The sequence below is a fragment of the Cnephaeus nilssonii genome, assembly GCF_951640355.1.
Source record: "Cnephaeus nilssonii genome assembly, chromosome: 11".
Taxonomy (NCBI): domain Eukaryota; kingdom Metazoa; phylum Chordata; class Mammalia; order Chiroptera; family Vespertilionidae; genus Cnephaeus; species Cnephaeus nilssonii.
In genome coordinates, this window is record NC_137082.1 from 10,726,964 (window position 1) to 10,751,503 (window position 24,540).

Below are 24,540 nucleotides of genomic sequence, written 5' to 3' on the forward strand. Positions count from 1 at the left end.
AGGGAGAGGGAACAGCCGCGGTGGAGGCTAGGAGGTCAGAGGCGTGTGCTAGCGTTGGCGGGTTTTTGGCTGCAGCCCCGTGCGATTTGATTCACCCTTTGAAAAGATCGCTCTGGCTGCATTTGGAAAATGGTCTCTAGGGAGGCAAGAATTGGGAAAGAAGGGATATATTTCATTCTGGACTGAGCCAGGTGGGCAGCTCGAGTCCTGCCCAGGACTGTGCGGGAGGGCGGTGCATTGAACAAGGGGCGGGGCACCCTTTCCCTAGCGTGGCCATTTCAGATGCCACCGTGGGTCCACCCACAGGCAGTTCTTGGCACTGCTGTCGCCCGGAACGCAGGGCCGCGGTGCCTTTGACCACCCGGGTGCCTTGATGGAGCAGGGAGGAGGGTTTGTGCTGTGCAGGGCCCTGGGGGACGGGGACCCAGTGGGACTCCTGCTGGGTGCTGCTGGTGCCACACCCTCTAAAGAAGCGGGGTTCTCAGGCTATCGGGCCATCTCACCACAGGCTCTGGAGTAGCGAGCTCACACCAGAAGCCTGGAGACAAGCACAGACAGGGGGATAGGGGTGAGGCCTGGGCCTCAAAGGACACCCTCAGGCCCATCCTGGAAACGTCCTGGGGAGAAGGACGTGGTCTCAGTGACCGCCCGAGCCTCTGCCAGTGTCTTGTAAGGATGGCAGATGGAGAGAGAGAGAGAGAGAGAGAGAGAGAGAGAGAGAGAGAGAGAGAGAGAGTTTATACGTGTAGGAAGAGCAAATACCTGTTTGAATGTTTTTTTTTTAAATCTACGTCTCAATTCCTCCTATGAACTCCTTAAAAATTAGTCATTGAAATACCTTGAACAAATGTGAATATTTCTCTCTCTGTTGAAATATATGCATATTCAGAAATCAATAGAATACTCTGAATTTCACCAGGCGGGCGACCACATAATTACCCCCTGGACCACAGATGACATAGAATTCTGTTAGCACCCCAGAAGTGCCCCCCGCCCTCTAGATCCCCTTTGCCCCCTTCACGGACGAGGCCACATCCTGCCTTCTCACCCCCGAGGCTCGCTTGGCCTTTGTGCACAAACAGAGGTCATGCGGGCAGCTCCTGTGTCCGGCTCCTCCATCCACCACGAGCTGTGTGACCTGGCGATATTGTTGGGCGTCACTGAGGTTCATTCATTTCATTGTTGTGGATTATTCCGTTGAGGGAACATCCGACAATCTCCACATTCGTTCCTGTTAATGGACAATTGGGTCGTGTCCAGTTTTATGAATAAAACTTCTGTGAGTACTTGAACTCTTCTTTTGGTGCCCACACGGAAGGCCAGGCGTCGTTGTGCCAGTGTGTGTACCCACGGCAGGGCATGGGAGTCATGCCACGGAGTTTTAAGTGTGGTTCATTTTATATCTTCTGACCTTGGGACCTGCCCTCATGTCTGAGGAATGTGCCTCGTTACGGGGGATCCCGGCAGCAGACCCAGGGGGCAGCAAGCTCTTTGGGTATGAGTTGCTCTAACCCTTGCGTGGGCCACCTAACTGACCTCTCTGAAAACTATACCTCCTGCTCAAATACTCCAACTGCCAAAGATGCATTAAGGTTGAACTTGGAGTTGCCAGCCAAGGACATAAGGCTCCTCAAAGATGTTCCACAACTAATACCATGATGACCGTAAGAGCCCTGCTTCCCTTCACGTTTCTCGTGGTACCTTCTCTGCACTTTACCTTTATTCTGGCCATTTAAAGACTTTGGGCTTTAAAAATTATTATTTTTTAATCCTCACCCAAGGATATGCTTAGAGAGAGGAAGAGGGAGGGAAGGACATCGCTGCCTCCCACATGTGCCCTGACCGGGGATTGAACTGGCAACCCTTTGGTGCACAGGATGACGCTCAACCAACGGAGCCACTCTGGCCGGACAAGACCGAGCTTTCTTATTGGAACACTCTGTGAAAAATAAGTAGGAGAGAGCCCCCAGAGAAGGGCTGTTCTGAGGCTCCCAGGGGCTGGTTTTCAGGAAGTGAAGAAGCAGGGTGCGTGTCTGTTCCCCTTGGGGTCAGAACAATCCGTTTCCCTTCCGCCATGCCGTGCTCTTCCCGCCAGTGAAAGAGCCAGCAGGGTCGGTGCACACCACTGCGTGCCCAGGGAAGGTGGGTGGCCGTGGAGAGCTTCTCTCCATCCCTGAAGAGGCCCTGGGCGCAGTGGGGAGGGCTGACCACACCACGGGGAATTCCCATGGAGGTGGCTGGCTGCCTCAGGCCGCCAGGGACTCGGGGCAGAGGTTCCGACCTCTGCCTAAAATATGTGCAGTGCGGTGGCCTGGCCCGATGCGAGCTCTCTTTTTCTCGTTGGTCTTGTTTTGATCTTCCCCTTGCCTCCGTTCTCAGTATTGACTCATCACGTGTCCCTAAGACATAACACACTAGCATGAAATGCCAGCTCCCCCCTTACCTGTGACATGGGGCAGGTTACTCGCCTTGCCGTGCCTCTACTTCATGCGAAGAGCGTGAAATGAGTGACTGCATGTCATATGCTTGGAACAGTGCTTGGCACAAAGTAATCCTTGATACATGCTGGCTACTCTATGTATTTGTTTATGAGTTTCATTGACTTCTTGAAGGTTCAAAATTTTTAAATATATTTTTATGGGAGAATTTAAAAATTGGCTCTTCTGCCGAAACCGGTTTGGCTCAGTGGATAGAGCGTCAGCCTGCGGACTGAAAGGTCCCAGGTTCGATTCCGGTCAAGGGTATGTACCTTCGTTGCGGGCACATCCTAGTAGGGTTTGTGCAAGAGGCAGCTGATCGATGTTTCTCTCTCATCGATGTTTCTAACTCTCTATCTCTCTCCCTTCCTCTCTGTAAAAAATCAATAAAATATATTTAAAAAAAAATTGGCTCTTCTGGCCTTTGGAGGTGGGGACCACGCCCCCTCATGCTCTGTGTCTCCCACGAGGGCACGAGTATAGGGCAACGCCCCAGAGCACAGGCCCCCCGCCCTCCCACGCTTCCTTCCACCCTGTGGGATGTTAACCGGCACGAGGGAGATGATGCCCTTGGCCCAGGGACAGCTGGGAAGTGCCGCCAGTGTGCCTCCCGACACCTCATGGACCAGTGCCCCAAGTGTTGCTGGTTGTGCTCTTGGCAGAGGGACCAGGGGTGTCCTTTGAAAAGGCTCTTTGCCCAAGAGCTGGAGGTGCTCGTGCATGAGAAGCAGGTCAGGGAAGAAAGGACAGAAGGATGCACCCTCTGACCCACAGGAAGCGGGAAGGGAACCGAGGAGGGGAGAGCATTCTGTGACCAGCAGGCTTTGTTTGGTGGGCCAGGAATCTTTCGCTCAGTGCCCACGGCAAGCCGGTGACAAAGCAGCTCCTGTTTGGCGAGGCGTGCAGGGCCCAATACAGCCTGGCTGCTGCTGAGGGCCACGCGTGGCCGCAGCCACACAGGCTCTATGTGGCTCAGCCTCCTGGCAGCCTCCCTGGGGACTGGGGACAGTGGTGCCTAGCTACATAGGGTGACACTCAGGGATTCTCTACTGTGATGAGAACCGAGAGAAATGGTTGCCTGGCTCAGCGGCCCAGAGGCCGTGGGGACCTGGAGAGCCAGGTATGGGCGTTGTAGTGTGGGGATGTGCGGTACCCCGGAAGCCGCCAATGCCAAGTCCCAGGCACAGGGCCGCCTTCGGTGGGCACCAGCAGAGTCTAGGCCCTGCTGAGGGCTTTGGTCAGCATTCGTTTCAAAAGTCCATTTGAAAATATTTACATTTTTATAGGCAGTATGTCCACGTGGTCAAAAACCACAAAATGTGAAAAAGGTATCTGGCAACTTTTTGTTTCCATATCTGCCTTGCTCCTGAGAGTAATTTTGCTCTACCCTTGCAGAGCAGTAGTTTTCAACCTTTTTTCCCCCCATTTTTGTCACACACCGGCTCAGGTGTCTTTTAGATAATTTTCCCCTGATCACTGCCCCCATGAAATGCCAGACACATAGACTGACATTTGCAGGGCACAGAACATTGTCATACGTAAGAATTTCCACCCCCAAGAATTAGCATTCACCCCTTGAGTGGGGGGTACCCCCTCCTGTGAATGGACGATGTAGAGCTGCTGTAGGTACTTGTGAGCAGATGTAAGTATGTATATTCTTATTTCCCCCCTTCGTTCTGCAAAAGATAGCATGGCGTGCACACAGGTCCCCGTGGGTGGGATGTGGGTATCTCTTGCTGTCACAGCAGCACTTACACATCTGTCACTTGGTGAATGTCTGGATATGTTGGGGGTCAGTTCTCAGGAACGGGGTGGCTGGTCTGAGGGACTAGCCTTGATTCGGGACCTGTTGGGGGTAGAGTTTCTGGGGTTATTGTGTCTGGCTTCAGTCTGGCCTCATTACTTCACTCTTTTGTGACCTTGGACAAGTCAGGGTTATTGTGAGAACGGAAATGGGAGCATCTTTGTGAGGAAAGCACTTGACTAGTACCTGGCGTGCATGGTAAGCGCTCAATAGTTGTTAATGTACTTTCCCCCTTCGTCACTGCCAGCATCATTCATCATCATCATCGTTATCAATTGTGTCATTGCTATGGCCTGAATGTGTGTCCCCTCCCCCCAATTTCATACATTGAAACCTAACCCCAGAGGGATGGTATGTGGAGGTGGAGCCTTGGGAGGTAATTAGATCCTGAGGATGGAGCCCTCGTGACTGGGATTAGTGACTTTGTAACAGAGACCCTGCAGAGTTCCCCAGTCCCCTTCCGCCATGTGAGGTTATAGGGAAAAGGTTTTGAGGAAATGGGCAGAATCTGCCTGCTGGCGCCTTGACCTTGGACTTCCCAGCCTCCAGAACTGTGAGGAATAAACGCTGGTTGTTTATAAGCCACCCGGTGGCTTTTTTGTTGCAGCAGCTTGAACAGACTAAGACAGCTACTGCCTCAGCAGGGAGTTGGGGCAGAGCTGGGCTTTGAAGAGCCCCGAGGCTGGCTCTCAGCTTCTGTCCTTATTCCCCTGCCGGGCTGTGTCCTGTTAATTCAGCAAAGGGTATTTAGAGTCTCACTAGAAAAATGCAGAGTCCAGAAAACTGCTTGCCTAGAGAGGAGCCCCTGGAATTTGCAAGAGCTACTGCTTGAAGATTACTTACCTGACCTCATAGCCAGTTCTTGTCCCTCTCCCAGGCGTGAACATCAGGGTACCGATCCTTCTCCTGGGGCGTCTTTCTTTTCCCAAACACTTCATGTTGCCCTGCCGTGGAAGAGCCTCGCTTTCTCGCTGTGCCGCGCAGCTGTCCTTCCCTCCCGAGCACGTGTGCTCTGCGCTGCTGGCTTATGTAACTGAAAGGCGCCCCTTCCAGCTGACTCCAGACCCATAAATGCTCAGCCATCTTTTAAAATTCTGCAAAGCAGATGTTTCCAAAGGAATGTGCTCTTGCATTTTGAGGTCAGAAGCTACCAAACCACAAGAAAGTCCATTCTCAGACTTGCTGTCCACTCAGCCCTCATTCCAGAGCAGCATCTGAGCCACAAAGAGCAGGCAGGGCCCATAAAGAGGATCCAGGAAGACATCATATGGTGTCATCCACTGGCCCCACAGTCATGCACCAAAACCTGTGCTCTTAACTCTTCCGAGTCATGTGCGCTGCATCCAGTGTCCCCCTCCAGATGAGGTGGCTCTCTTGTGGTCACCAGTAGGTATCTTGTGAAGGAGTAGGGGGAAGACCCGTGGGTTGGTCAGCAGCCAGACCTCCCTTCAAGGCCCTTCGGTACTTTTATTCTTACAAGCACAGAGCGCAGACACGCTGCCACTCACTTCCTTAGTGCGCGACCTGGACGAGCCGGAGACGTGGCTCGTTCAGGGTGACGCACAAGTGGGTGCAGGACTGTAATTGTGATGGGTCCTCACTCGTCCTGGCCACGACCCACAAGATTTCCTACCACAGAAGTGACCCAGAGTTACGTAAAAAATGTGTAACTTCCCAATATCGACTCTAGCTGTAATGTTTTTCTCATTAGGAAAGTAGAATGGGAAAAGCAATTCGAAGCGATGAAGTAGATGGCGGACAGTGAGTCAGACCTTTCTTACTTCACTACAGACTTTTCTGTATGCTCCCTACCTTCTCCCCCATCCATAAACCCATTTTGGATACATAGTGAAGCTTTATTTTCCCAGAAAAAAAATCCATCTTTTATGAAATAGTCCTGGTTTTACGCTGTTCCATAGAGTTGTGAATTGGATGCATTTTGTCACCTTCGGAGTAGCGTTTGGGACTTTTCTTGCCCTGGACCTATTTAACTTGATTTTTACTATGGATTTTCTTTTACTTTCTACCTTTTCAGAAAAAAAAAAGAGAGAGAGAGAGGGGGGGGGGGGGCTTTGCTCTTGGGGAGTGATGAAACCATTTCTCTGGCTCTTCTCCCTGCATTCTTGACACCTCTTTAATTTGTCACTGACCTGGCATCTGCCTAAGCGGAGGCTGCGTCTGGGAAGGCCGGCGGAGGCTGTTTGGACCATCCGGGATGTCAGGTCTTTCTCTGGGTGAAGTCAGAGGTCAAGTGAGACTTGAATTTGAAGGAGTCCTTCAGGTTTCAGGGTGACTTCTGCCTCCTCCCTTTAAACTGCCGTGAAATCAGATCTGTGGCCAGGCAGCAAAGCGGAGGCCCCTGGTCACTTACAGTGGGCTTTAGGATGGGGTTGTCTGTGGCAGGAGGTGTGGACTTAAGTCCCAGGCGTTCTGCACACCAACAAACGGGTTTCATCTGAAGCCTGTTAGTTCCACCGTCCCGGGAAAGTTGAAAGGCCACTCCCTGGTGGTTGGTTTCCAAAACTCAGACAGAGTGGAGGTTCTGTTGCATAAGCCGACGACATGGAGGACTCGTTTGAAGTGTTCAACAGCCGGTTCTTATAGATTTCTGGAAGTGGATGGTGCCTGTTGAATCCTCAGCTTTATTGGATGCCTAAAAAAGAATCGACCTCAAGTTGATGAATGCACCCTCTCCGCTTCTTACAGATGGATTGAGTTGTGGTCGGCGTCGGTGCTTGGAGCAGGGGTGGCCAGTGGGTGTTCCAGGGGCTGCGTTTAGCCTGCAGATATTTAGTTTGGCCCACACATTATTTTCAAAAGTATTTGGATTAGGTGCCAATGTTTAAAAACCAAGAGATTGCACATAAAAATACAGATTTCCGGCTTTCCTTGGAAAATGCAAGGATCTGGCTGTCTTGGGGCCCACGTTCTGCCTAGAGGCCACCAGGAGTCAAAGTCAGGGCCGGTCCTGAGTAGAAACCACTTCCTTCATGCAGAGCACGTACTTGGCCTTGTCCCCACACTCCCTCTGGCCTCCGGGATGGATGGCGTGTCCATTGTTACTTACCATCATGCTCACACTGTTGTTCCCCTTGTACTTGGCTGACCTCACACAGTCAAGGTTTCTATCTGGACCTCTTAGGCATCAGCATTTGTGACCTCTCTTCTGGAAGTGACACTCAGATCCGAGCTGTCTAAGCTAGCACCAGGCACGCAGTGGGAGCTTTGGAAGTACTATCTCCTTCTACCTTTCTTCCTCCCCACTCCTTGGTGCCAGGAGTAAGATTTATAAAAAATTTTTACTATGAAATGTTTTGAATATATATAAATAGAGAGTAGCACAATGTACCCATGTGCTTCAACTGTTGCCAACTCATGGCCAATCTTGTTTTTTTCTATACCTCCATCATCTATCACCTCCATTTCAGTCATATTTCGAAGCAAATCCTAGACATCCAAAATCTTAGCTATCAAAACTGCATTTCATGTATAAGATAGTATGTATCTAAAAAAAAGGGATTCTGAAAATACTATAATACTATTAGCATGCATGAAACTTAAAATTCCTGAATATCAAGAAATATTCAGTATTCAAACTACCCATGGAACTGGGTATCTCATGAGATATCCAATTTGAACTTCCGTGTATGACTGTCTCATACATAATTCAAGACATTTTCTTCTTTGTTTTATTTTTATTATCTTAGAGTGTGACTCAGGATTCAGGCCAGGCCCACACATTGCACATAGACGCCTTGGTTTCTGAGTTTGTTTTAGCCTGGAGGTGCGCCCTCTGGATTAAACAGCATAACCTTTCTTTTGTTTCATCATTATTAAGATCATTTTGCAGTTTATGTGTTGAAGAAACCAGGTTGTTTATCCTGTAAAATTCCTCACACTGGCTTTTGCCACTTAGTCCCATGATGAGGTTGAGCATGGTCCTTTGTGTGTGTCCTGTAAGTTGGCAATTGATTCCAGAGCAGTGATTTTTCACCCCGTGTGCCACAAGAATTTTTAAAACGTGCAATACCTGTGTATTTAGTCAGGGGCACTGACCTCTTTTCCCTTAGATTGTCAAATTAAAAAAATGACAACAGCCAACACAACAATAGTCATGTGGTGTGAATGAATCAAAATTATACCTATTTTTTGTCAGATCAGCAGAAAATGTAATGTGTTTGGGTTTTGTTTTTGTTTTTGTTTTTGGTGTGCCACAGAGTTTTAGTAATTAGTTTATGCATGCCGTGAGCTGAGAAAGGTTGCAGATTGCTGGTGTAGAGGCTTAACTGTCTCAGGTTCAGTCGTTTGGGCCAAACTGCTTCACAGGTGGTGGCGTACCCTGTCAGGTAGCACATGGCATCAGGCCACCTCTCTCTGGGTGATGTCTGTTGATAGTCAATGCTTAGTTCCATTAATTCAATGGTGCATTAATTGCAAAATGGTGATATTCTATTCTAATTCTATCTTCCCTTCCTCTTCTGCTAGCTGGAAAATTTCTATAAAGAGAGACTTCCCTTCACCAACAATGGCAGAATTCATATAGAAAAAGCAGAATGAATACTTGATTCTTTCTCTTTATTTACCAGTTTTTAAAATAATGGGCTGGTTCATTAACATCCCCCAATGGTGATCAATTAGGGTTTTTATTTTGTTGGTACCATTATGAACTCATAGACTTAAGCATAATTGATGTTTTAAGATTTTAATGGACTTTTTTTTATAGTTCCTTTTGTCCTTGTCATTGGTTGAATACTGTGACTTCCTCTTTCTTTCCACTGGCTTAGCAATGCACTTAGATATTTGGAGGCTTCAGGGGAGAAATAATTCTAAATGTATATTCGTATCATCAAGGAATCTTTAAATGTGATTTAACAATAGTTGGAGTTTGCAGAACAGGGGAAAGTTATGTATTAAGATGTAGGGGGCTGCTCTAACTGAAACCCAAAGTAACAGTATCTTAAACAAGATAGGTGATTTATTTCTTATTTAACAGTATAGGCATAGAGTCCAGGTCTGGTATACTGGCCCCATGGTGCCAAGATGAGGCTCTTTCTGTCTTATCATTCCACCATTCTTAGGGTGGCGCCTTCATCTGCACTGTCCAGATTGGCTCCTGGATGGGAGGAAAGGATGGAGAAAAGGAGGAAGGAGAGCATGCCCCTGCTCTATAAGGGTATAATCACACATATCTCATCATCTGATACCCCATTGGCCAGAACCTTATCATGTGATCACACTGAGCTGCAAAGGAGGCTGGGAAATGTAGTTTATATATTTACATTACCCAACAGTGTGCAGACTTAAAACCTGTTCTCATGGAGGACAGGGAAAATGGATTTGGGTCTCTGCACAGGAAGCATGATCATAATGGGAAAATAGCCGAAAAGGAGGTTGGCTATTTTCTATTCTTTAATATTCATAGGAGTTTCTTTATCCCACAAATATCTATCTAGTGCATCCCAAGTGCCAAGTATACGTTTTAGGTCCTGGGGACACAGTGGTACATGAAACAGGTGAGGTCCCTGCCTTCATGGAGCTTGCCTCCTAGCTTGTCAAACAAACAGCTATATATATATATATCTCCTTAAGTTATTGCTGATTCTCCTCAAATTCAGGTTCAGTTCAGGAAACCCAAACATCTTCTTATCACCTTTTGCCTGAAGCAGGGTTTCTCAGCCACAGCACAATAGACATTTGGGGCCGGAGAATTCTCTGTCACGCAGGCTGTGCCGTGCACTGTAGGCTGTTTAGCAGCATCTCTGGCCTCCTCCTACTCGATGCCAGTAGCACCCTCCCCAGTTGTGACCACCAGATTTGTCTCCAGATGTCGCCAAATGTCTCCTGGGGGGAAGAATTGCCACCAGTTAAGAACCACTATTCCGAAGGACTTGGTGCCTGATTCTGGTGACAACAACACATTGAGTGTTGACTGAACTAGATGATTTCTGGGGAATGGGGCAGGTGTCCACTCCAGAAAAAGAACCTGTAATTTGTAGACTGGAGAATTCTCAGAACTCTCTGCATGTGTGAAGCCACCAGAAACTAGTTTCTTGCTGTGCACAGTGTATTCCCCGGCGAGTGTCCCAGACAGAGGCTTCGGAGTTAAAAGATGTCCATGTGTCGTTGTCAAAGGAAGCTGGACTTGGAGCCTCAAGTTGCCTCTTCCTTGTGGGTGGCCTTGGGTGAGGCGCTTGTGCAAAGCGACCCATAGGTTGTCAGCTGCCCCACAAACACTGGGGAGGGCTGGCGGTGTGGACGCAGCCTCCTTTAGCGTGGCCTCGGCGAGCTGGTTGCTTCAGGGACTTCCTTTTTGGACACGTTGCCTTCCTGGTTGGCTTCGAATCACCTGGTGCCGGTTCACACATTCCTTCTTAGTGTGAACAGATAGTCACTGTGCACCTACTGTGCGCTGGGCTTCGTGCCAGGTGCTGGGACACAGCAGTGAATCCTGTAGGTGCGGCCCCTCCCATGACAAAGCTCTTTAGGGGGAAAGTTAATTAGGAGTCAGCTGATACATGATAAGAATTACAGATGGGTTCAGGGCTCTGAATGAAATAAACAAGGTGATGGTAGGGGAGGTCACCTGGACTTGAGACCGGAAGGAGGAGGTAGGGGAGGGAATTCCAGGCAGAGGGAACAGCATGTGCAAAAGGCCAGAGCTGGGAAGAAGCCTGTGAGGAGGGACAGAGCGAGGTCTGGTGTCGCTGAGAGTGTGACCGGGGAGTGAATGGCAGGGAGGTTTTGAGGGCAGGCCAGACCACGGAGGCCTCACAGGCCACCGCGAGAGGTTTGGACTGGGTTCCGGGAGGGGAGGGAAGCTGCCAGCAGGTGGAAGGTTGCAGTTTAGGGGGTATGTTTGCCAGGCCAGCAAGTGCAGGAACTAATTATAACATAACAACAGTCCCTCCCCCTTAATGAGCACCTTGGGGAGGCAGAGACTATCATCCCCGAGGCACAGCCATAAAGTCAGGCTGAGAGGGCGTGGCTGCCTCGGGTCACTGAGCTAGCGGCCTGCAGGCTGAGCTGTTAGAGACGTGGGTGGGAGAAAGTGGTCTAGATTTGATCGTAAAAAGAACGGAGCACTCATTTGGGGCCCTTTCACCCCCTCTCTCTGATGAGGCTCCAGAAAATGGGCTTCCACTCCCGGAGCCCCCTCTGGTTGCCCCCAGGAATCTCGGATTCAGCTGGTGCCACCACAGACTCCTAGCCCCACTGCTCTCTTCCCCTCTCCCTTCTCTCCCTTCGCTGCACAGGTGCCTAAGGAACTTGGGGGCGTGGCCTTAGGCAAGTTACTTAATGTCTGTGACCTCAGTTTCCCCACCTGTAAAATGGGGAGAAGAGCAGTGCTTCCGGTTTAAATGCAATGATACCCGGAAAGTGTGTCTAGTGGAGTAAGCCACATAGCAAGCACACCACAGAGAGCGCCGGTCAGCTCTACCGCCTTCCTTGGCGTCATCTGCATCCGTCCAGGGCCAAGGAAATGTCGCAGTCCCTGCATTTGGGGTGGGACAACGTTTCTTCAGTATCTTCTCACCAGTTCCAGGCTGAGGCCCTCTGTTCAGAACCCCGGCTGGCCATGCAGACACCCCCTGAGTGTGGGGTGCGGGATGTGGATTGCGGTCTCGTTTGTACCAGCCGGCGCCCAGCCGCAACCTACATGTTAGTAAAACAGCCACACAAGGGAGTCCTGAGCAGCTGTGGACAGGAGTGGACGGGTTCCTTATCCTGTTTGTGTTTTTATACTTTTAAAATCTTTGCTTCTTTGCCATATGCACATATTATTTAAAATATATTTTTTAAAAGGACACGTGTCAGATCCTCGAAATGGCCATAAAGGCTAGTATGAAAAATGAGAATTGAGGGGAAAAAGCTTTTATTTCTGCTTCGGGGTGTGTCTCCCACCATGTGGATGCGATTGTCTTTTTTCCCACCCCTCTCCGCTTGGAAAGGAGAGTGACAGGCAGCTGTGCGGAGACGGTCTTGCCTCTGAGCCTTTGCCTCCACCTGCACCTGGAGCGCCATCCTCTCCCTCTCGTGCCTTTTGAAACCGGACCGGTGTTCCGAGGCTCTGACAAGCTCTCTTCTCTCGGCAGCCAGAGGGCCTTTCTCTTCCTCTGAGGGCTGGGCAGGTGGTTTTTCAAAGTGGCTGTTTCTCACGTGCGCCTTTCAGGTGTTTCTATCTATTTTTTTTTTCTCCCCTGCTTCAAGTTCAGCTCTCTGGGACAAGGACTAATGTCTCTGGCTCGTCTGTGCCGCCTGGGCCCCTGGGCTGACTTTGCACGTAGTAGGCTCTTGACAACATTTTCCCATGTCCCCCTTTGCTCAAAGCCTGGTGCAGCTCCCTGCACACAACGCTCTGTGGGTTTGCATGACTATCTAAGAATGAAATGGAGATCGTATAGCGCCTGGGGTTTAAATAAGTTAAAACTATTCATCATCACAGAACATCAATGATTATTTTTAACAAGAATAATAGCTAATACTTAGGGGCACTCTCCTAAGACTTTGCTGTTTAACTCATTTAATCCCCATAACAGCCCCATGAGGCAAGTACTGTTATTATTACCATTTTATAGATGAGGAAACTATAGCCCAGAGAGGTTAAGTAACTGGCCAAAAGTCACACAGCCAGTGAGTAAAATTGTAGATATTATTTATGTCATTTTTTTGTTTTGTTTTGTTTGTGGGGTTTTTTATTTGTTTGTTTGTTTGTTTGTTTTTGGAGGAGGGAGTTCAAGAGTATAAGTATACCCTGTAGCACATACTAGCAAGGTTTGATAACATATAAAGCCTAGAGAGACAGCCTGTATCCTGGGCCTAGAATTCAGGCCTTAGCAGGTCAGCTTTAGGATCTAAGTCTGTGAGCTTTGCAAATGGCCTGGAAAAACGCTTGAGAGACACAGGGTATGGGTGTGGGGGTACGGGGATAAACTGCTAACTCCAGGAAGAGAATTGCAAAATTGAGGTGATAGGGTTTAACGAAATGCCTATAAACATAAGACGTCAGCCAGTCCCTTCCACCTTTATAGCAACATTTAACCTTTTGCACTCGGATGTCGAGTGTGACTCGACACGGTTAGCATTAGAATAAAGGAATCAAGAAAAAAGCAAGCGAGTGCAAAGGGTTAAATGACATTTACTGTGAGCAATGGGGCCTGTGAGCTGCTTGGCATGATCTGGCCTGGAGTTTCCCAAAGTGAAAGTGCTGGGCACTTTAAATGTCCCCAGGGACTTTGCGGGTCACAGTGACAGTGTCAAGGAAGGACGCAGCCCCCTCTGAAGGGTGCGGGAGGCTCCAGCTGCTGCCTGGGCTCCCTCTCAAGGCCATGCTCTCCAGGCCTCGGACTGGACAGAGGCAGAGGCCGAGGCTGAAGACCAGGCTGGGGCGGACCCTCAAAAGACGTGCTGGCCACTGGGCCCACTAGAAAAACCCATTTCTCGCCTCCAGCCAGCCGCGCTGCCCAGGGCCCGGCCATCCTGAGGTTGTTGTGACAGCAAAACCAAGTGCCATGGAAACGGTTGTGCAAGCCCGGGAGCAGGCTGCCTGGGGAGCAGGGCAGCACTGCGCTCCTCTCGGTGCTTTGGTGCTCCGTCCTGTTTCTCCTCCTCCTCCCCTGTCACTCTGTTGTGCTTGGCGCCGGCTCACGTTGGACCCAGAAGTCTCCTTGTGCAGGGAGACCTGCGAGCTTGCTTCCCCCTTTCAGGCCAAGAGGCCAGCACAGCTGGCACCCTCCCCCACCCTGCCCTGTTCTGGCTGCTGCCTTCCAGCTCCCTGCTCCTCCTGAAGACAGCGTCCCTGTGGGCCCAGCTGGTGGAGAGCGGTGGAGGCTGGGGACTCCGGGGAGTGGGCACGGAGCTGGCCGGCTGCCCTCTGTAAACAACACAGTGTTTGCATCCCAGGCCTTGCCAGGCCTCTCGCTGGGGCCAGCAGGGTCTCCCTCCTGCTGTGGTCCAGGCGTTTCTGGGGGCGGAGAACACAACCCGCCCTGTGTTTTCCAAGCTGCCAGGCTTCTGAGCGAGTCAGGCCTCAGCCAGGAGCTGGCACGCCCCCCTCCTGCCCACCCCGACTCCTTTCAGAGCAAGGGCCGCCCGCTCCTCCAGGCTGCTCCCTGCTCTCATTAGGGAGAGGTTCTGGGGGTGGACTTTTGCCCTTTCTGCAGTTGTCACCCCTGTGGTCATGGCCCTCCCCAACCCGATCCCCCAGCTGTTGGATGCCAGCCCTCTGGTCCAGGGGTCCACCCCAAGAGAGCTTCTGTGCCTGACTGTGGCCAGGCCTACCCTGGAGCGTTTCCTAGACGCCGCCTCTAAGGACAGCCCCGGGGAGCTCTCTGCCTCTCAGGTGCCCCTGTGTGGCCGGTGTTGGCAGAGGGGCGGAAGGAAGGCCACCTGTTGGAGGTAATCCCAGTTGGAAGGAGAGGGGCTGGTAAGATTGGAGACCCTCCCGTGGGTGCTTTGAACTCCAAGAGGGACTGTTCCTGCCAGCAGGTCCTTTAGGGAGAAACGGGACGGGCTGTTGTCACACAGACTTGGCAACTCTCGTTTCTGTTTTGGTAAAAGTTTGGCATCCTGCCCCCAATTTTTTGCACTTCAGTCAGTTCCACTCACCACATTTGCTGAGTGCCTACTATGTGCCCGGCAGAAAACAAGACAAAGCATTGATTTAGTAACTTGCATTGTGGTTTGCAATGTGGCCGCGTGTGTGTGTGTGTGTGTGTGTGTGTGTGTGTGTGTGCTGCGCACAGAGGAACAGCCAGCAGCTAGTGTGGGCAGGAGAAGTAATTTGGCCTAATCAGCTTCTCCTTGAACTTCTGTGGTTAAGTCTGACCATTTTAGGCCAAAAAGCTTCTGTCTTTACCGGCATTGATTGGCAAGGCAGGAGAGCAGGAAGAGTGGTTTTAAGTCTGCACCCTGGACTCACTGCCTGCATTTAAATCCTGGCTCAGCCACCTGCAGGCTGTGTGACTCTGAGCAAGTCCCTGCAGCTCCCCGAGCCTTGGTTTACTGAACTGCTAAATGGGAATAAAAAGAATAACACCTACTCGTGAGCCTTGTGAACATGGGATTGTTAATGCATGCAGGTCGTAGGACAAAACCTGGCACAGAGCACGTGCTCAGTACCCACCAGCCACCGGCAGTATTGACCAGCGTCTGCAAGCAGCCAGGTACATTGACAGGTGCTGGTTGTTTCCAGGTCTTCCCCCTTTGCTATTACAGACAGTGCTTTCTGGAATGTTCTTTCTCTGTCTCCTGGTGATGCACACAGAGAAGTTCCTGTAGGGTTGTACCTACAGGTGGAATAGCTCGGTCACTGGGCTTGCACATGCGCCGTTTAGCAGACAATACCAAATTGTCTCCCGAAGTGGTTGTACCTGTTCACACTCCCATCAGCAGCCCAGAAGTCACTGCCCGGCTCTCCACGCTCCCCACATTGGATGCTGGAATCTTTTGTCATTGTTGTGCGCAGCTCCTGGGTGAAATGGTACCTCCTGAAGCAGAAATGTCAGGGCGGGGCCCAGCAATCTGCACTCTCACGGGCCCTCCCGGTGACTGGATGTCCTCAGTCTGAAGTAGTGCTTCAGGAAGTCTGTTTCTACCCCGAGGTTGTAAAGAGCGTCTCCTGTATCGTCATCCAAATAGCTCACAGTCTCACCTTCCCCACGGAGACTTGTAATCCACCCGGGGCTGATGTGCCTGTCCAGTTTGCGTGAAGCTCTAATTTCATTGTTTTCCGTGCGGCGCCCGCGCGGCCCCAGGCCGTCTATCGGGAGGTCCGTCCTCTCCCCGCGGGCCTGTCATCCCGGTGCCGGGAATGTCATTTCCACAGGCGTGCGAGCCGCTTCCGGTCTCTCGGCTTCGTTCCTCTGTCCCCGGCAACAGTTCTCAATTCCAGCAGCTTTGCAGCTATTCTCGATTTCTGGTCGGCGCAGGCACCAGCCTGTCGGTCCCCAGAAGTGTCTCGGATGATCTCAGCTTTTTGCTTTTCTGTGGACACGTTAGCGTAGTCCACAGGAGGACATCGAATCCTTACCTCAACGTCAGGTCGCCGAATCTCTCGCTCAAATGGGGGGAATGGACATGGTGTGGCATTGAGTTTTGGTGGGTTTTTCTAAAACCTGCTCGAGGTCATTTTTCATAACAGATACAGAGAGAGCCGCCTCTCACAGGGGCTTGCTGTCATTCCCGCCACCGACTGCCGTGTGGGCGGGATGCCCCTGAGGAACCACGACGGTCCTGCAGCCCATCCCCCTCGAAGCTGGGCGGCTCAGTGGATGATGCTCAGGGTTGGGCTGAGGAGGCCGTCGTTGGGAAGGCGGACCCTCCCATCTCTGAGCGTCTCCGGGTGCCTGAGGACATGCTACCCTTAGAACCTGCCTCCCGCCAAGGTCTTTTCATGGGCAATTTCTAGCTACATCCCAGCTGGCGTGTGAAATGGCTCAGGACAGAGATGCTTGTAAATGGAGAAACGCTTTCTCCTCCTCTCAGCCACACTGAGTGGGAAACCAAGGTTGAGGGTCCAGGTGCCACAGTCCTCGCCTCACAGCATCCCGCCGTGTGGCATGCTTGGTGTTCAGTGCTCGGGGGGAGCACTTTGGAGCCAGGATTTCACGAGTCAGAGAAGAACGCAGGCAGGTGACAGCATGACCAGAAGCTCAGAGGCCCTGGCTTCGCCCTCACGACAGCCAAGCATGATTTCCCACTGTTCCCCCCGGAAGCGGCTCCACAGAGGCCAGTGGTACAATACCCCACGTCGTGCCAGGGTGCGGTGCAGTGGGCTGTGCAGTGTGTGGAGGCCTGCTGTTCCAGTGAGCGCAGCACCCAGAGGAGGTGACATCTGGGCAGAGCTCTCACGAAAGCGTCTTGCCAAGATCTAAGGGCAGAACAATCTCGGTAGAACAGCAAGTGCAAAGGCCCCGGGGTGTGAGTATGCTTGGAGCTGTTTAAAAGAGTAGGGGAGGAGGCCTAGAGGACAGGAGAAGCACATGAGCTTCCATCGTCGAGGAGTGTCCTTTCCCGGGCCAGGTGGCATCCCTAGGTCCCAGCAGTGGGTTGTGCTGGCTGGTCCATCCAAATGGAATTCTGAGGCGGAGACCAGTGGACGTCCCGGGCGCCCTGGCCCCTGCTGTGGGTAGTTGTGGGCTAGCAGCCACTCACCCCTGTCACCCTCTGGGATAACCTGGTTTCCCTATGAGACAGGCCCCCGACTGTGGAGGCCAGGATGGTTACGCTTCCTCCGGTGAGCGGCTGCCTCTGTGCTCTGCAGATGGCCACCAGAGCCCCAATGGGGGGAATGGACATGGTATGGCGTTGAGTTTGTGTCAGGTGGGCACTACAGAAACGGGGGGTTCCCTTGGGTCTCGAAACACAGGTTGCTGGTGGTTTTGTAGAGAGTGAACTTGAACGTTCCTCTTCTTCTGGAGGTGGGGGAGCCACCCTCTCTCGCCGAACCCCAGCCTTGGCTCTGTTGGCAGCCTCGTGAGGCACTAGCATCACCTCACCTTTTAGGAATGTGCCCGGGCTTGGCTCGTGGTCCGGGGGGCCAACCTGCTCTTTGCTTCTTAAATCTCATTCCGTAGGTTAACTAACGTGAACAGCACAAGTGTTCGCTCACATGCTACATGGGTGATTTTGACTTTATAACTCTGCTGAGTGAGGTCTCCCAAGGACTAGTCTTTGTTCCGAGTTGCATTCAAAGGAGCAGGTTTTGGTTTCCAGATGATAATTGCAAAAGAATTCCCACCTTCAAGGAGCCAGAGCCTGGCTAGGTAGGTCTGAACCAGGCTCTGCTTCTTGGTGGCTGTCCCACCTGGGTATGTGACTCAATCTCTCCCTGCCTGTGTCATCATTCATTCGCTCAACCATCCCTCCAGGAAATTTTTACTGGCCACCTACTATGTGCTGGGCTCTGTCCTGGGTGCTGGCAGTGAGGGAGAGATGAGGGTCCTTCCTGCCTTCGCCGGGCTGTTACAAGCCAGTGATAAAGGATCCTTGTAGCCTGAGCCACACTACCCTCTCTCAAAACCCAGGACCCATCACCATGGTAATGTGTGCTGTGTCTATACCAGTGTACGTTGGGGGTTCACCCTGGTCCATCTAATGCTAAGCCTTTGTGGACAGAACTGTTGATGTGCCATACCTGAGATAACATAGGTGTCAGCGTAGAAGGTGCCCACTAAACATCACTTCATCAGCCTGGACACACGTCCTTTAGGAACTTCGGAGATGGACGTGGCTACCTCCCTCCTGTCCTTCCAAGTGGTGTCCCCTGCCAGGGCCTTGGGGAGTAGCTCTCTGCCTCCTGCCCTCAGGCACTGCTCTCTCAGCCCCTCGATGGTGCCGGGTGGCACGTGGATTTGGAGTTCTGAATCCTGAAGGCTAATGGCGGAGGGCAGATTTTGGGGAGGATGCTGGGTTAAGACCCAGGAAGCTGCGTTTGGGGATGTGGCCTGTCCGTGTGTCCCTGGAGGTTAGCTCAGAGCAGGTGACCTCCTCTTGCCACCTTGTTGGCTGTAAGCTGACCTGCCCTCCCCACCTGCCAGTCCCACGCCCTCCTCCCGGTTAGCGCCTCAGCTTCTTACTCGAAACCAGCGTCTCAGAACTGCCATGTTTACTCATCCCGAGAGCTGGGGACAGTTTGGAACGCGGTGTGGCACACTTTTCTCGTAAACTTGAGGTCTTGCTGGTAAGATGTCTGGGTGCTGGGTGCTGTGCAGGCCTGCTGCTGGGCTGGCTTCCGGAGGCCTGGTTTGCAGAGTGTCGGTGACTCAGAGGGCAGCCAGTGCACCAGGCAGGCTGGCCGGGAGGGGCCCCTCTCCGCAGGATGTGAAAACGCACCCGAGAGCACCGCTGACCTCAGGCCCACCCACTCTGAAAATGCAGAACGGCTCCACGGTGAAAGTGCTTCCGTGAAGAAGCGGGGCCTGGCCGTCCAATCAATTCATCTGTTACCCAGACGTTCTCTGTGCGATGGGCTTCATACACACTCACTGTGAGAACAGGAGCAGCCGCTAATACGGTTTTTGTTAGCCGGGCAGTGTGGCACCTGTAGCCATTGCATCTGAGATGCTCAGTATTATTGCCATTTTGCAGATGAGAAAACTGAGGGTCAGAAGGTCCCATGATTGGCTCACATCCCCTCAATGCATGTGCTTTGCTTACTATGTGCCAGACACTGTGGAAAGCACCTGTCGTGTGTTGACTCATTGATTTCCTCTAAAATTGCTGGCATCCTCTTTAAAATTGCCAGGGACAATAATTGCCCACCTTGGACAGGGGAGGTGCTGAGAGGATCGGGGCTCGACTCGACAGCAGGATGTGCCCCGCTGGGATTTGGATCCCAGCAGCCTGGCTCTCAACAGTGCATCTCCCTGTGATTTTGCCCCCTCCAAGGTGGGGGAGCCCCTCACCCCTGTGCTCAGAAAGGCTGTGTTTGTGAGCTCAGTGGAGGGCAGAGAAGGGGCTGATGGCTGGAGAAACCCAGGCAGCATTTGAGGCTGGATGTGGACACAAAAGTAGGGTTAATTTTCTCACAGTTCTGGAGGCTGGACGTCTGAGATCAGGGTGCAGGTGGTCGGGTTCAGGTGAGAGGTCTTTGCATATGGACACCTTCCTGCTGTCCCCTTACATGGCAGAGATAAAACCAGCTCTCGAGTGCCTCTTCATATAAGGGCACTAATCCCATCAGCAGGGCCCCATCCTTGTGGCTGGATCTAACCCTAATCCCCCTCCAAAGGCCCCATCTCCAAATACCATCACATTGGGGGTTAGGGCCTAAACAGCAATTTGGGGGACACGATTTGGTCCACAGCAGGGACTGAACAGGTGAAAGTTTTGGTCGAGGGGACGAGTCAGAGTTTAGGCTCTGTCTGCATGTCCCGGGAGATATACTGTGTCTCAGGGACACCTGGTGTAATGTCACTCACATAGTCCTTGCCGGTCACTCTGGGCAGCCTCTGAGTTGAGAGCAGCAAGTGTCAGGCTTGGACCTGTGAATCTCACTTGGAGAAATTTACCACGAGGCCTGGTCCCTGCTCGGGCCTGGTGGAATTTCTCCTCTTGCCTGCGAGCCTGGAAGAGGTGGGCTGCAGGGGAACCCTGCTTTACCTTGCTGATTCCCCACGGGCTCTTGGCCTCACAGGAAGGTGGAGGGTGCTTGGCCCTGCACTTGACCTTTCCCTCCATCTCCCCCAGGCAGGTAGGTGGGTGGGTGGGCTGGCTTATCCAGGGTTGGGCCCCATAGTGAGGCATTGCCACGTACATGTGGGGACAGGCCTACACGCCCAGGCAGCCTGCAGGTCAATCAGTGCTCATGCCCGAGGGCCTTGAGGGAGGCAGCCGTGGCTGGAACCCGGGGGAGCAGGGGAATCGTAGGACAATACATAGACAGATGGGCCGTGTGTGAAAGGGAGGGTGAAGATCGGCATGCTGCCTCCCAGGACGGGCCCATGGTGGCCTTAGGAAGTGTGTGGTTGCGCCTTGAGCTGGTCGGGACACATGTGGAAGGGCACAGAATGATCTGGAAGGTGAATTTATGGGAGGGTGCGGTGGATCCTGGGCTGGAAGATTCAGTCAACGTCCAGTGAACCCTTGCCACGGGTCAGGGGCCAGAGTGGTTTTCGAAGGAAAGGTCTCGTGAGCAGGCGGGGGCCGACCTCCTCCCAGAGGCCACGAGGACATGGTGAGTGACGCTGGGGCTCGAGGGAAGCGGCTCAGGATAGACGTGCTTCCCGCTGCCCCAGCTCCCACCTGGCCGGCCCGCCGCCCTCCCCCGCCTCAGTGCCACCGTTCAGGCCTGAGCAAAGAGAAGTAAACTCACATGTCAGAACAAACACTCGGCTCGTTCCTCCAACCCCCAGAGAGAAAGACGGCTTCCCGAACAATTAGGTATTTATTTTATCATCTCATTTGTGGTCGCAGGCCACTCTGTGGGTTTGGATCGCTGCTGCTTTCCAGAATGGCAACTGGATGTAGTAACAAGTGCTTTTCTTTTGTTTCTGGTTAAAAAAAAAAAAAAAGGCAGCTTCTGTGCAGCACTTTGCTTGCGGCTGAGGCCTCTCGGCAGAGGTTTGGGGTCGGGGCCTGAAGAGATGGCTGAAGAACAGGAAGCAGTGGTGTGTGCAGAATGCGCTGCTGCCTGTGGTCGCTGCCTGAGAGCCGCGTGCTTGCCTGACCGGAGGGGCGCAGCGTCGCTGCGTGTCATCGGAAGAAATTCTGCTGACGTGGAGAAAAGGCCTGGGCAGAGGGGCAGGCTCGGCTCCGGTCTGTGCTTACACAGTTGGCTAGTGCTTCCTTGCAGGGCAGTGTGGCTTGGAGAAAGTCCAGATTGTTTCTCCCTTGATCTAAGCCGCCGTGTGACTGTGGAGGACGTGGGCCGGGGAAGAGACGGTAGCATGTTCTGTGCTGGTCGGGACTGGTTTTCACTGTAGGACCGTCCAGCGGAACGCGCCTGAGCCGAGTCGGACTCCCATCAGCTCCAGGACACAGATGCGCTCAGGCCTCTCCCTCTAACTGCACCCATGTCTCTGTTCTCAACGGCTGCCAGCTGCTTGTAGAATTAGTCAAGGTGACAGGTTCTCGGGTCTGTGTTTCTTATGCTGTCATGCTGATGATCAGTGTTGATTGATCGGGGAACCTCTTCCCACCTGTACCCTAAATTAATCCCCGAGACTCGCGGGACGAGTCCAAGGTTTAGGCCTGGGGTTGGAAAAATGCAGCTTCACTCTATGTAGGTCTTCAGCTTCTGGAAGTACCACCGAACGGGGCCGTGATTCTGGGGCCGAGGCCTCCCTCCCTGTCTGAGGGAGGGTTTGTGGCCGTCACCCAGGGGGCATACAGTAACTCAAACCCTGGAGGGCCATGGAGCTGGGGCCTGATCTCGGCTCTGCAGTGCCAGGGGGCTGCTCATGGACAAGTCGCTCCATCTTTTCTCTGCCTCAGTAAGTTGACCTGAGAAATGGGCACCATCCCACCAACCCCACCTATGAAGGAGGATGGCTGGTGGTCTGGGTCTTGAGTTGAAATCTGAGTTGAATTTTGGGTCTTAGTTGAATTCAAAGGGGCCCTTCCTCTGGCTCTTGTTGCTTGGTCTTCCACCGAGAGACAGACAGTTAAAGAGTGAAACTTCATGACTAAACAGGAAGCTGCACCCCAAAAGGCCACAGACAAACCGATGGGTTTGAAGCTTTGTAAATTCTCTGAACTCCGGTGCAGAGGGGTGGGGAGTGGAGATAGTGCAGGCTCGGCTTCTTGGGGACCAGCTTCTGAGACTTCCCCCCCTCAGAGACCCCATGTACTGGCCAGCTGTGTGGAGAGCCCGGTCCCTGGGGTTCCACCTGGGTTCAAATCCCTGCTCCAAGGGTGTGACCTGGGAGGGTGCCCGGCCCCCGGTACCTGCTCCGTGCTGCTTGAATGGGCACATATGGACAAAGGGAACATGCCTTGGCCACGACAGCACCGTGGAGCTGATTTTCTAGGAGTAACAACGGAGTCAAATGCTCCACCTTGAGCTCCAGTGGGGTCCACCCTGCTGTTTGGCAGAGACGGGGAGACGGGTGAGGGGCTCGTGCGGTGGTGGACAGGGGATGGTGGACACAGGAGGTTTTCATTTCCCAATCTATTTTGAGGGCCAGATCCAGAAGCATTTGTATATGGAGGGGATGTGGGCTGTGACCAAAATTGGCCTGAACAACCGGAAGTAGGGGACAGGCAGAGCAGGGCTCTTTTCTAGGTGGGGCATGGAGGTGGGAGTGAGTCAGGAGTTTGGTTTCGGCCATATTTGAGAGGCCCAGTGGGCAGTTAGGTGTCTAAATCTGAAGTTCAGGTGTGAGGTCTGGGCTAGAAAACATGGATGTGGCCACTGTTGGGATATAGGTGATATTTTAAGGCCCTGGGTTGGGACAAGCCAGGGTGGAGCAGAGGCAGGGAAGGACAGTGAGGAGCTGCCCCAGGGTGCCAGGCACCTGGAATGTTGGCGAGTGGGTCTTTTTGCTTCAGGAGACGCCTGAGATGCCTGGTCCAAACGGTGTTTATGGCAGCTACTGAGGAGTGGGGGCGGGGAGGTGGTTATTTGTCCTGGGCTGCAGCCGCCTGCACTGAACCCCAAACAAACCTATGGGAGCCCAGCATGTGGGCGCTGAGTGCTCAATGCCTTGAAGGTGAGCTTCAAATCTCAGCGAGTGCCTCTCCTTGAGAGAGCATCCGGGTTTAGCGCATGACGCTAGTAACCAGGCATCTAGCACCAGCTGGATCGCTCCCCGGGAGAAATGCATCTCAAACTCTTTCTCAACCAGGGAGTCAAAACGGGCCCTGGCCTTCTCCTTTGGCCATTGAGAGGGGATGGAGAGAATACATGTTTTGAAAGCTGTAGGCATTACACCACTATAGAGGGGAGTTTATTGTGGTTTTAAAAAGAAGAGAAAACGTGACATAATGGAATGGTTTGTAAAGTTGGCTGCTCATGGCTCCTTTTTAAGGGCCTTCGGTGCTCTGATGGGGCAGGGCTATAAAAATAAGTCACTTTAAAAAAAATTGCCAACCAATGCAACAGGAAGAAAATCTGAATTCTTAGGAATTTGCATGCCCACTGAGGTTGTATCACCACTAAGAACAAAACAGGGTCCGCTTTAGCATCTCCTAAAGCTTGAAGGAGGGTTGCATGTGAGCAGATCCCTCATGAAATTCTGACATTCTTTGCAGCAGAAGCTAGCTTCTAAAGTTGCATCTCATTCGTGGGCCACGATCTGAAGCTCCATGGCATAAGTAGCAGCACGATTGTTTTGTCTCGCTTAAACCATCAAACCATCAAACCAGAACATCGCCATAATCTGCTGCTGCACTTCGATCTCCCCACTTCTTTGCACAAAGTCCCTCATGTCAGTGACGGTCGCCCTGGTTTGGGGTTAATTCTGGCACCAATGTTAAGATGACACTGGATTTGAGCAGAGGGTTACATTCTGTCCTGGGTCCCACGTGGCCCTGGTTTTAATGAGATACTCATTAAATGGCTGATTGAGCATGAGTTACAAGCATAATAGCGGTCAAAGATGACGTTGTTTCTTCTTCTCAAAAATGGTTTTGCAAATCTTTTTCAGAGCTGATAGACACAAACCTTAGCTGGATACAAAACATATTATGAAACAGAATGACTGTGATCTTTGATCCGAGAAATCAAAGTTAAAGGTAATTCATATCTTCTGCCTCTCCTTTTGTTTTCCAGCTGTGTGTTTCCTTAACTTGAATAAAAGAAAACTTTACAACCTGAAG

General features: G+C 52.0%; 1 protein-coding gene across 6 annotated transcripts in view; it reads left to right on the forward strand.

Annotated features, from left to right (window-relative positions):
- Nucleotides 1-24,540, forward strand: part of NFATC2 (nuclear factor of activated T cells 2) — a 157,828-nt gene that overhangs the window by 121,757 nt on the left and 11,531 nt on the right. For 2 of the 6 annotated variants that reach the window (XM_079783354.1, XM_079783352.1), the window contains exon 10: nucleotides 24,369-24,456. The exons of the other annotated variants lie outside the window; for them this stretch is intronic. In XM_079783354.1, coding sequence (XP_079639480.1) covers nucleotides 24,369-24,412 — 44 coding nt within the window. In that variant the 3' untranslated portion in view covers nucleotides 24,413-24,456. The remainder of the gene's footprint in view (nucleotides 1-24,368; nucleotides 24,457-24,540) is intronic. 6 annotated transcript variants of the gene reach the window in all.